Source organism: Phoxinus phoxinus, assembly GCF_949152265.1.
Source record: "Phoxinus phoxinus genome assembly, chromosome: 4".
Lineage (NCBI taxonomy): Eukaryota > Metazoa > Chordata > Actinopteri > Cypriniformes > Leuciscidae > Phoxinus > Phoxinus phoxinus.
Window position 1 is genome coordinate 29,394,289 of NC_136879.1, and position 11,405 is coordinate 29,405,693.

At 35.7% G+C, this 11,405-nt stretch overlaps 1 protein-coding gene across 2 annotated transcripts; it reads left to right on the forward strand.

Moving 5' to 3' along the window:
• Positions 1–255: 255 nt before the first annotated feature.
• On the forward strand, positions 256–10,085 carry nlrx1 (NLR family member X1). 2 transcript variants are annotated; one of them, XM_079610589.1, is made up of 9 exons: positions 256–427; positions 1,779–1,902; positions 2,325–2,394; positions 2,503–2,612; positions 2,742–3,364; positions 4,289–5,712; positions 6,937–7,023; positions 8,485–8,736; positions 8,849–10,085. In XM_079610589.1, exons 2-9 carry the CDS (start codon positions 1,797–1,799, stop codon positions 9,201–9,203), a joined length of 3,027 nt encoding a protein of 1,008 aa, XP_079466715.1. In that variant the 5' UTR covers positions 256–427; positions 1,779–1,796; the 3' UTR covers positions 9,204–10,085. The 2 variants fall into 2 exon arrangements, with proteins under 2 accessions (XP_079466715.1, XP_079466716.1); XM_079610590.1 differs by lacking the exon at positions 6,937–7,023 and having other exon boundaries at positions 279–427.
• The last annotated feature ends 1,320 nt before the right edge of the window (positions 10,086–11,405 follow it).

An 11,405-nucleotide genomic window follows, 5' to 3' on the forward strand; every position in this document is an offset into this window, starting at 1 on the left:
TTCTGTCTGAATATACCTTATCAAATGTATCAGACTTAGCCTAAAACCCAAGCAGAATCCTGAAGAAGGCTTATTGTCTATTGTAGATTTTAAGTTGCTGGTAGGATATAACTTTTAAAAAAATCACTATGCTTTAACATTATAATCCAACTCGTCTGGTTTCACTATGTCTACATTATGGCTTTTAAGTAATTTGACCTTCGCTACTATGGCGTTTCAAAAAATGAAGAGCAAAGTTGAAAATGTGTGTTTGTGGGCGGTACTACGACTGACTAGCTTAGCAGGAAGACAGAGCGGAGACCGGAGAGCTCTCATCGTCCTGCCGTAGAATGGACGCTTTCCTCGGCTTTGATCTGAGCGTCAGAACGCTGGCAGAGTTCGAGGGAAAATTCGGAAGAATTCACCGTATTCCCAGCCTCTAGATTAGGTACAGAGACTTGCATTAATTTCAAGCATCTTGATCGTTACGTCTGATTTCTCATGTTAACGGTTTGCTCTGTTGCTCATTCATCATGTCACCTAAGGGTGATTTATATTGAAATAAAGTAAGTTACGTCACAACAACGCGTCTGAAACCATGTTCAGAACTGAGTTTGCGTCGAATTCCAAAAATCGAATTGACGAATTCAATTAAATCTCTTAATCACACTCGAAGATGCATGACAGGCACGTGTGACGAATGCATGCTCTGTTTACATTTACAGACAAAACAGTTGACCTGTTCGAAATGTTTTAAAGTGCAGTTGGATATATGAAAATGTTTTACAGACAATGAAACTGCTAACCAGTCAAATAATAATAATAAATACTAATAATATGATAAACACTGACCTGATTAAGTTCTGACCCGATTGTAGTATTTTTAGACGGGGCAGCCATTGCCACTGTATGCAATACTTGGTATCAATTTTCTTTAAGCTTTAAAAAGGATACATATTGTTAAATATCACCTTTAAGCATTTTATTGTTGGTTATTTTGGACTGTAACTGTCTGAAATATCTGCCGTGTGCTGTTAAATGTGTTTGGGAATGTGGTAGCTGTTTTCTAGATGGTCTAAACCAGTGGTGGAAAACTTCCAGGGGCCCCAATAAATCTTAGAATCTTACTGTAGCTTAGATAGGAGAGCCTTTGAATATTGTCTTGGACAAATGGGAGTTTGGAGTCAAAAATGTTGACAACCACTGGTCTAAGGTGGTCATTGGATGAATTAGATGCAGAGTATTCTTGTTATGTTGTAAATGACTTAATGAAAATGAGTTTCGACTATTGGTTAGGTACAGGTGTGGTGACAGGTCATTCCTTCAAAGTGTCTTCATCACAGTCGTTAGAACAAACATTTTCTGTTGTGTATTACCGTAAATACACAGACTAATCACTTTACCTTCTTGATCATTCAATAATATAACTTTGACTGATGAATTTCAACTCATCTTGTGAAGAATTTATATAATGTCTGGAATTTATTTGGGAAGTATTTAAATGCCACATTGTTCACACTAATTAGTTATGCATCATGGAGTTTCTTTAGATATAGACATTATCCAAAATGAACACTGGGTGTGTTGGTAAAAAAAAAAAATTGTGCATCATGTTCCTGTGTAAGCATCATGTGTCATTGAAACACAAACCCAAAGGAGTGACCTTACAAGGTTTGGCTTGTTTTTCTCAGATCACGTCACGTTACTGTGTTGATTATAGCATCGGTTTCCCTGTACTACACAGTTTCCAGACCTGTTTAACCTTTTAAGTAACTATGACAAAACATATCATACTTTAGGGGGTGATTTTAGTCAAAATGTGGCGATTTGGAAGGCCATCAGGAACGGAAGTGTTAAGATGGAGATACCGAGGGTCATCAAAAGATGTCTGCTGCAAACTTCACACCAGGGCTCTTGAAACAAGTAGGTGTTCGATAACCTTAAAAATTTAAATAATCAATTAATCATGTGTGAGTTTTATTTTATTTCTTTCAAAATATATAAACACACACACAAAATACATTTTTAAAAAACATATCTTCTGCTCACCAAGGTTGCGTTTATTTGATCAAAAATAGAAAAAAACTTTACTATTGTGAAATATTATTACAATTTAAATTAAGTGTTTCTATTATATTATAATTTTTTATTTCAGGATTATTTGAAGAATAGAAAGTTAAACAATTTATTTTTAAATAAAAAATCGATTGTATTGATGTTAAAATCATACTGACCCCAAACTTTATGGTAATGAATATCAGACGTATATCAGTGTGCATAGGCAATGTATATCATTGTTTGTTTATTTTGTTTTGTATAATTGAAATAATAATTGCTCATTTCAGCCTTTAACTTAAGCCTCCGATCGGATGGCGTCTGCGATAGTGTAAAACAACGTCACTTGCCATTCCCAGTGTAAGTATAATTCTGAGAGATATTAATCCAACATTTCCTGATGCAGCATCTATGTCTAAGTGTTTTCAGTAAATATGTTTTGAATTTGTCTGTGTGTTGTCTCATCAGCAATAAAACAAGCTCTTATAGAAATACATGGAGAGAACTGAGAACATCGATGTGCTATTCCATCTCTGGATTCAACTCCAGGTTCTTTTGCACCTATGAGCCTGTCACAGGTGAGTGTATGCATTAATTGTTTACATGTGGATGCCATATTAAAATATCTTAGTGATTTAGTGCCTCTTAATCAATGACCATTCATCTCATAAAATAGCAATGTATTTCATGCTTGTATTAACCGACAGATCCCATTGAGATCCACAAACAGAAGTTGGCATTATGGTTCAGCCACCTTCCTCAAGAAGAGAGGCAATTCGGTGGCTACTTTTCTCCCGAAACTATGCATGTGGAGCCACTTATCCTAGAGCGTCATCCTGATGAGGATAGAGGCCTTAGTCCCTTCAAGGCAAAGGAAAAGCTATCTCCACGTCCCTCTCTCACAGTTGAGCAGCTGTTTGATGCTACTAATAATAAAAACAAGGCACGAGGACTAAATGTTTTGCTATATGGGGCTGTCGGCACAGGGAAAAGTACTGTCGTCCGTAAACTGGTGCTGGATTGGTGTGCTGGATCTATTTACTCCCAGTTCAAACTTGTGTTGCCCTTCTCCTGTGAGGATCTCGCCCATTTATCCAAACCATCATCCCTTCGAAACCTTGTTGGCAGGAAATACATGCACCTTCTCAAGACACCTTATCTTAGTGGAGATAATGACAATGCTAAGGATATCCTCTTCATCTTCAATGGAATGGAGAAAATGAAGCTGGATTTTCGTATCGGCTCCACAGAGTTATGCAGTGATCCCAATGAGGCTCTCCCATCAGGAGCTGTTGTTGTTAATCTGCTTAGGAAGTACCTGCTACCTGAGGTACTGCATGCGCTCAACTCTTTATTTTTGAAGCTTTTTTCTGTGACCTGGCTAGTGAAATCATGTCATGTTCCAGATTAAATGTGTCATGGTTTTGTGGTGTAATTTACCATGGGTTAATGACATAACACTCTTTTTTTTTTGTCTAGATCTATTAATTTACAAATACATCAAAACTGCAATTCATAAATACAGACACTTTAATACTCCTGCTAAGTCTCTTATAAGTCTCTTATAATAGCAGACACTTTGATAGTTTTATGACAATATAAGGTTAATTCATATTTATGAATTAATTATATTTATTTAGAATAATTGCTTTTTACATTGAAACATCTATAAAAAAATAATGGAATATAATGATAAAAATGTGTATAAATACTTTTAAAATTATATTAAAAGAATTACATGGTAACACTTTACAATTAGGCTCATTAGCTAACTACCTTAGTTAACATGAACTAAGAAGAATGAACAATACTTCTTCAGGATTTATTAATCTTAGTTAAATAAATATTAATTCCAACATTTACTAATACATTATTAAAATCAAAGGTTGTATTTGTTAACATTAGTTAATGCACTGCGAACTAACATGAACAAACAATGAACAGCTGTAAATTAACGAAGATTAATACATGCTGTAACAAATATATTGCTCATTGTTAGTTAATGTATGTTAATACATTAACTAATGTTAACTAATTAACCTTATTGTAAAGTGTTACCTATTACTTTTGACTTGGTTCGATTTTACATTTAACTACACTTTTCTTGACAATCATATTAACGTTTTTCAAAACCATATAAGACTACATTTATAATAAGCACATTTGGGCAATCTTATGTATCATTGACCTCCCTGCCTTTAGATTAATGTTTATTGTAATTCATAGCTCCTAAAACATGTTGATTTTCTTACAGGCCAGCATTTTGGTTACAACCAGACTATCTGCCGTGGACAACGTTCCTAGAAAATACATAAAACGTTATGTACAGATCTGTGGCTTCAATGATCCTGATCGCCAGAGAGCCTACTTCACCAGTAGACTCTTGCAACAGAATGACGAAAAGCCGGACAAGGCTGCCGAGATGCTCATAGAGATGCTTTACCTAAATCTACAGCGGGAAACTCAGTTAGCTACCGCCTGCTTCTTACCATCTTACTGCTGGCTCACATGCGCCACTCTTCACTTATTGCATTTTACTGATACGAAGGCACCAATTCGGACCCTCACTGGCACCTACACCAGCTTCATGAGGCTCAACTTTGGAGGAGAAGTGATAACTTTGGACGGAAACATCTCTTCACAAGAGCAACAGAACTCATTAATGCTCTATGTGGTCCGTACTGTTGGTAAACTAGCTTTTGATGGCATCACCAACAAACGGACATCGTTCTCCGATGATGAACTGGAGCAGTGGGTCGGCGGCAAGACTAAAACGGACGAAGAGCTCCAGAAACTGGCGGTGTTTCGCACAGATGTGCTTGATTTCTTTCTGGTGCCTCGTGATGATCATGGTACAGATCCTGAAACTGGTGGTAGACGCTACGTGTTTGCTGTTCCCGCCATGCAGGAATATCTAGCTGCTCTTTATGTTGTTCTTGGCGAGAACAAAAGTGTCCTGGAGAAGTTGACTAAGGAGGTTTCAGAGGCTTTGGGACAAGCCAGTGAGGACATCACAAGCCTACTGAGCATCCTCTCCAAAATCATACCTTTCCGAATCTTCGCCATTTTCAACTTGCTAAAGTTGTTCCCAAAACTCTTTGAACGATTCACCAGCCTTAGCAAAGGGCGTATCGCGAACACCATGGCTGCGGAAATGTTTCGTTCAGAGGACAGCTTCAACGAAGATGTCTTGGACCAGGTGGAGCAAAGTCTGCTGGGAGTGCATGGTCCTCAGCCACAACAGGAAAACGACACCAGGGCGTTTGAACTCTACCCAATCTTCATGGGTGGACTACTTCATTACGGGAACCGGAGGCTGTTAGACCAGCTCGGATGCAACATCAAGAGTCATACGGTTGCTCAGATCACCCGTGCGCTGAGGAAACACCTGATCAAGGAGAGTAAGAAGAAGCAGCCTCCTGAGGAACTCATGGACCTTCTGGTCCTGCTGTATGAGTTTCAGAACCCTCGACTCACTGCTGAAGTCCTACAATCCATCAAGACCATTAACTTGTCGACCGTACGCATGACACCACACAAGTGCTTTGTGCTGAGCACCGTTCTGGGCTGCACACGCTCAAGCTTCCACCTGAATGAGCTCAACCTCTCCTCCTGCCACATCACTCCAGAGTTACTGCAGATGCTCTGGCCAGCCTTCCATCACACTAGCAACCTCAAGTGAGACTTGCAAGTACTATAGAGAAAACTAGCCAATGTTTTGCATGCTTGAATCATGTAGTGTTGTGTGCATAAACGTAGAAACCTTTGAAGCATACTGAACATCTAACATAAGCTTTTTGTTTACCTCTTTAGATATTGCTAAATATTAATATTAATATTAATACATGTTTGACATGCAGTTAGTTAGTGTACTCCAGGGCGCATCAACTAGCAGTCTGCTCTTCTTTCCCATGTTTCCTGCTGAGGACAAAAACTAGCAAACAAAAGCCTTAGAAGTTTTGCTGGTCTTAGCTGGTTTAAAGTAGTCTCCCAGTCTGGTCAAGCTAGTGTAGAAACGATCAAACTTTCACAATAAAAAAAGAAGAAGTATTGTTCAAAAGTTTAGAGTCAGCAATACTTTTTGTTTTTGAAAAAAATAATACTTTTATTCACCAAGGATGCATTAAATGAATATTAGATTTCTATTTAAAATTAATGCTATTCTTTTGAACTTTCTATTTATCAAAGAATCCTAAAAAAAAAAAGATCACTATTTCCACAAAAATATTAAGCAGCACAACTGATAACAATAAGAAATGTTTCTTGAGTAGCAAATCAGCATATTATAATGATATTTAAATTACATTTTAAAATATATTAAAATGCATTTCATTTTAATTGTAATAATATTTCACAATATTACTATTTTTACTGTATTTTTGATCAAATAAATACAGCCTTGGTGAGCATAAGAGACTTCTTTCAAAAGCATTAGAAATTCTTACCAACCTAACATTTTTCAATGCTTTCATACCTCTAATTTATACTAATGTTCATAAAAACACAGTATTATGTGTGTTTAGTGTTTCATGTCAACACGTTAAACTGGCCAAAAAGGTGCTAGAATTTGATAATTAGATTTAATAATATTTGGCCCCCATGTTATTGAAATGATCTGATCCTCAATAGAAGCTTGCTGAAATGCCCTGTAATACACTGACCTCAAGTTTTATGAATAACCAAAAAGTATTTTTTAATGTGCTGCATCTTATTGATTGAAAGTATTGGACCTTTAACATGCAACTTTGTACTATGGATTGCATTTAAGTTGCTTTGCTTGCAGAATGCAGTCAGTAATAATTACACCTAAGCACAATTACCTCATTAGTTATTGATTTTCTGCCTGGGAAAGCGGCAAACTAATGGCATGCGTGTGTGTTTTTGCTCACTGTGTGTTTACAGTCTCCAGTTTAACAGCCTGGGTCCCGAGTCCTGCATTCTACTGCGAGATCTCCTACTTGAGCCCAACTGTACTATTAAGTCATTACAGTAAGCCTACTTTCAATAGCACATTGTAACTGTGATATTATATATTCATGGTTGAGGGGGTAGGTGACATTTTTACTGACAAAAAAATTACACTTCTATTTTGCCGGTAAGCTTCATGTAATGTATTTATTAGTGGCATAGCATCTGTTCACTGATTCTTGAGACATGGGACAAAACATGTTAAATGTTACCTGCCTTGAGTTTTGGAAATACACTTCCACTTTGAAATTATTCAGAGATAATCACTAGTGTTTTTACCCAAACACACCATTTCATTTTATTTACTCTTCATTTATAAAACTACTCACTGTCATTACTCATAATATAATACTTTAACAAAATAAAAAATGTATTATATACAGGTGAAACTCGAAAAATTAGAATATGGTGCAAAAGTTCATTTATTTCAGTAATTCAACTTATAAGGTGAAACTAATATATTATATAGACTCATTGCATGCTATAAGTGAGATATTTCAAGCCTTTATTTGTTATAATTTTGATGTTATGGCTTACAGCTTATGAAAACCCCAAGTTCAAAATTAGAATATTGTGAAGGTTTTCATAGCTGTAAGCCATAATCATCAAAATTATAACAAATAAAGGCTTGAAATATCTCACTTTGCATGTAATAAGTCTATATAATATATTAGTTTCACCTTTTAAGTTGAATTACTGAAATAAATGAACTTTTGCACGATATAAAATTTTTTCGAATGTTTCACCTGTAAAAATAATAATAATAATATATATATATATATATATATATATATATATATATATATATAAATATAAATCAGTTATTTTAATATTTATATTATTATACTTATATTTTAAAGTAGCTTTTAATTTTATAGGTTTAGTTTTCATTTAGTTAAATTCTTAGTATTGTGCTATGTGATTTTTTATTTTTTTATAGTTTTTTTTTAAATATTACTATTTAGGTTTATTTAATTTTTATTTAATTTTTTTACCCTTTTAGTTAGCTGCCAGAACATTTTTTTTTTATTTTTTTTTTATATTTTTTTTTTATTTTTATTATTTATTTATTTATACTATTTCAGCTTTATTTTAATTAAAATGTTTTTAATAGTTTTAGTTTTATTGTATCATATTTTTTTACAGTTTTATTTATTAATCATATTTCATTCAATCATTGAAGTAAATGCCAAATTTGTCAATATTTATAATACATTTTTGGCATATTATTTTAGTATTTGACAGTATTGACTCATACAGAAACGAGCTAGGAAAAAACTTTGTGAGAAAATGAAAGACGCCGAAGGTTGTGGCCAAATGTAAATGTATAACTGTGACGATGTTTTACAGGTTAATCCAGAAAAATGAAATGATACATGAACCAGTTTTTCAGTTTCATACTAGTACTCAATTATCAGTGTATTTATACATAGGCTGTATAGGCAAGTGTTTCTTGTGAATTGTGTGTTGCTCTGATCACAGGTTGTGTGACAACTACTTGACGGACGCCGGCATCAGCCATTTACTGGAAGCTCTGTCTGGTAACCACTCACTGCAACAGCTGTATCTGATGCACACGGGCCTCGGGGACCAATCGGCACAAATGCTGGCTGAGAGACTGGGCCAGCATAACATGTTAAAGGAGCTGAATGTGGCCTACAACAACATCGGAGACAATGCAGCACTCACGCTGGTCGATGCCTGTCGTGAACATCCCAGCATCCACACAGTACAGTGAGTAGAAAAATACATGTTGTTTTTATTTAATAGTCCATCTTATAAATCCACCTAATTTCATGCTAATTTGTGATGTTAATAGATGTTTAATGCTTATACTTCCTTCCAGCCTGTACCTGAACCAGCTTACCGATGTGGGCAAGCAGTCGCTGCACGTGCGCGGTGGTCCTCGGGTGAAGGAGGGCCGGCGGGTGAAAGTCCTGGCCTCTGTAACAGAGGGTTCAGACATCTCAGAGGACTGGCATCCCATTCTGAGCGTTATTGGAAAAAATTCTCTTTCCTGGGATAGAGGCCGTGTACGCGAGCAACTGCTGGTCTTCCTGAAAGACCTGGAATGGGGTCGGAAACAGCACCCGAGTTTCTGGAAAAAGATGCACTTCCGGCGAGTAGAGAGCGTTGTGAGGCAAACTTTGCGCTTACTGGAAAAGAGCAGTAATACGGGTACAGGGACCGGTACAAAATGATGCAATTACGATTGAAGCTAAAGAAATAGGTGTGTCTAATTTCTTCGATCCCATTGGATGCATCAATGTCTTATTCTCAAGTAAGACGATTGGTGCGTGTTAGAAAAATACTCATATTTTAAACTCTTTTGACTATGAAAACTCTCTTCGGGCCAACTGTCTTCTCAAATTCTCAAGTAACACTGAAGCACAGAGGACAGCCACTTCTTGCGCAAGCTTCACAACGCACTTACGTCATGTCAAAACACCCTTCTCAAGAACGCTTGTATCACAGTAGACCAGAAGCAATGTTAAGAAGTTAAACACACCTATTGTTTCGCTTCGAAAGACATTGATTCATCCACTGGTAATCTCGTATAGATTACCGTCACGATCGCTGTGTGTGTCAACCAAGCGACACCCATTCACTTGCATTATATGGACTCACAGAGATAGATTATTTTTCCAAAAAACATTTGTTTGTGCTTATCTGAAGAAAGGATACCATCCACCATACATTGTGGATGGCATGAGGGTGAATAAACAATAAGAGAATGTTCATTTTTGGGTGAACTATCCCTTTAATATTTCTCACTTGGTTTGTAAAGGGTTGATTTTACTAATCATTGTCTTTACAGCATATCCGTCTACTTTAGCATTAGGTCATTTTGAGAAAACACTGTGACAAATGTGTGTTATTTGATTGTTTGAGGGAAAGATCAATATATGGTATTCCAGAATTTTTCAGATTACTACTTGAAAAAAACCTTGTTGCATGATGACAAATGTTGCCATTTTCGTTTGCATTTGTGTTCAGGGAGAATTGAGTGTCCCTTGTTATCATATGAATTATGACTGAAATTTGCTGTGCAATAAAATCAAAATAAAACAAAGTGCTGATGTAAGACTTTTGTCATTCAGTATTGCTTTGACTTTCAATAACAAGAGGCTGCTCATACTATCTCAAAAACAATCAGACTTATTTGCGGAGTTTGTAGTCAGTCGTCTTAATTACAGTTGTTTATGTAATACTTCATCTGATGATGGCAGTTGTCTCATAAACCTGAGATTAAATATTAATCTCCTGGTGGAACAAGGAGGAGCCATACTGACAAAAGCATTGTAATGCTTCATTTAAATGTGTACCTTGCACCCTTTACGAAGCCCAGGGCTCAGCGGGATCATGAGAGTCACCACAGGTAATTTACCACTGTATATATATATATATATATATAATGTATGTATATACAACAATATATTCCATTGCAGTGATTAAGCAGCCTGTAATGTAAATGTTAGAAAATAACTTTTAATAGGGTTTATTTTTATAAACCAGTGGGGATCGACAACCTTTACTGTAAAAAAAAAAGGTCTTGAAAAAGTGTAGTAATTAGTAAAAAGTATTAGTAATAATGATGGATAGGTGTGATATTAGCAGTGTCATAGTTATATATATATATATTTATATCCCTTTATTTATTTTGATGCACACTAAAACATCTAAGAATTTGGAACATTATTTTTTAAAGATTTTCAAAATGTTTTTAGACAGTCAAAGAGTTACAATTTAAGCTGATGTCTTCATTACCTCATTACCATCATTTTTGTTTTTTTAAAGGTTTTAAACTAAAGGTACAGACAAAAATAAGCAGTGAATCCGGTCAGCTAAAGATTTTCCTTTTGAACTCTGACCTCATGTCTTGTCAGCATTTTGTACAGATTGACTGTGTGATTTTAAATCATATTTCTGTGAAGGCAAACTCCTGAGTGTTATTTTAATGTAAAACAGCTCGGTGCTTGCAGTGCATCTCACAGGCAAATATTGTAAAAAAAACAACGCCCTGTTAAGGAACTGTATAGTGGTTTTGAATATATGGAAATGAGTAAAATAAAATATTGTGTCCTACATGTTTATTCAGAACATTTTTAGAAAGGCTTAATGTCTTCCATTTAAGTGTTTAGCGAAAATTGTTTGTCTTTTGCAAATAAGCAAGTTTCTGGTTACCAGTCACACGCCACTGGACAACGGTTAATATTAAACTCTATTGAAGACTCTTTCACTTGTCTTTAAAAGTTAACACATCATGATATGAGCACACTCTCAGAAAAAAAGGTATAAAATCTGTCACTGGGGCAGTACCGTATCAAAAGTTGCACCTTTGTAACTTATTTACCCCTAAATGGTGCACTGCATATTAGTACCTTAAAGGTACCACCCCTGTG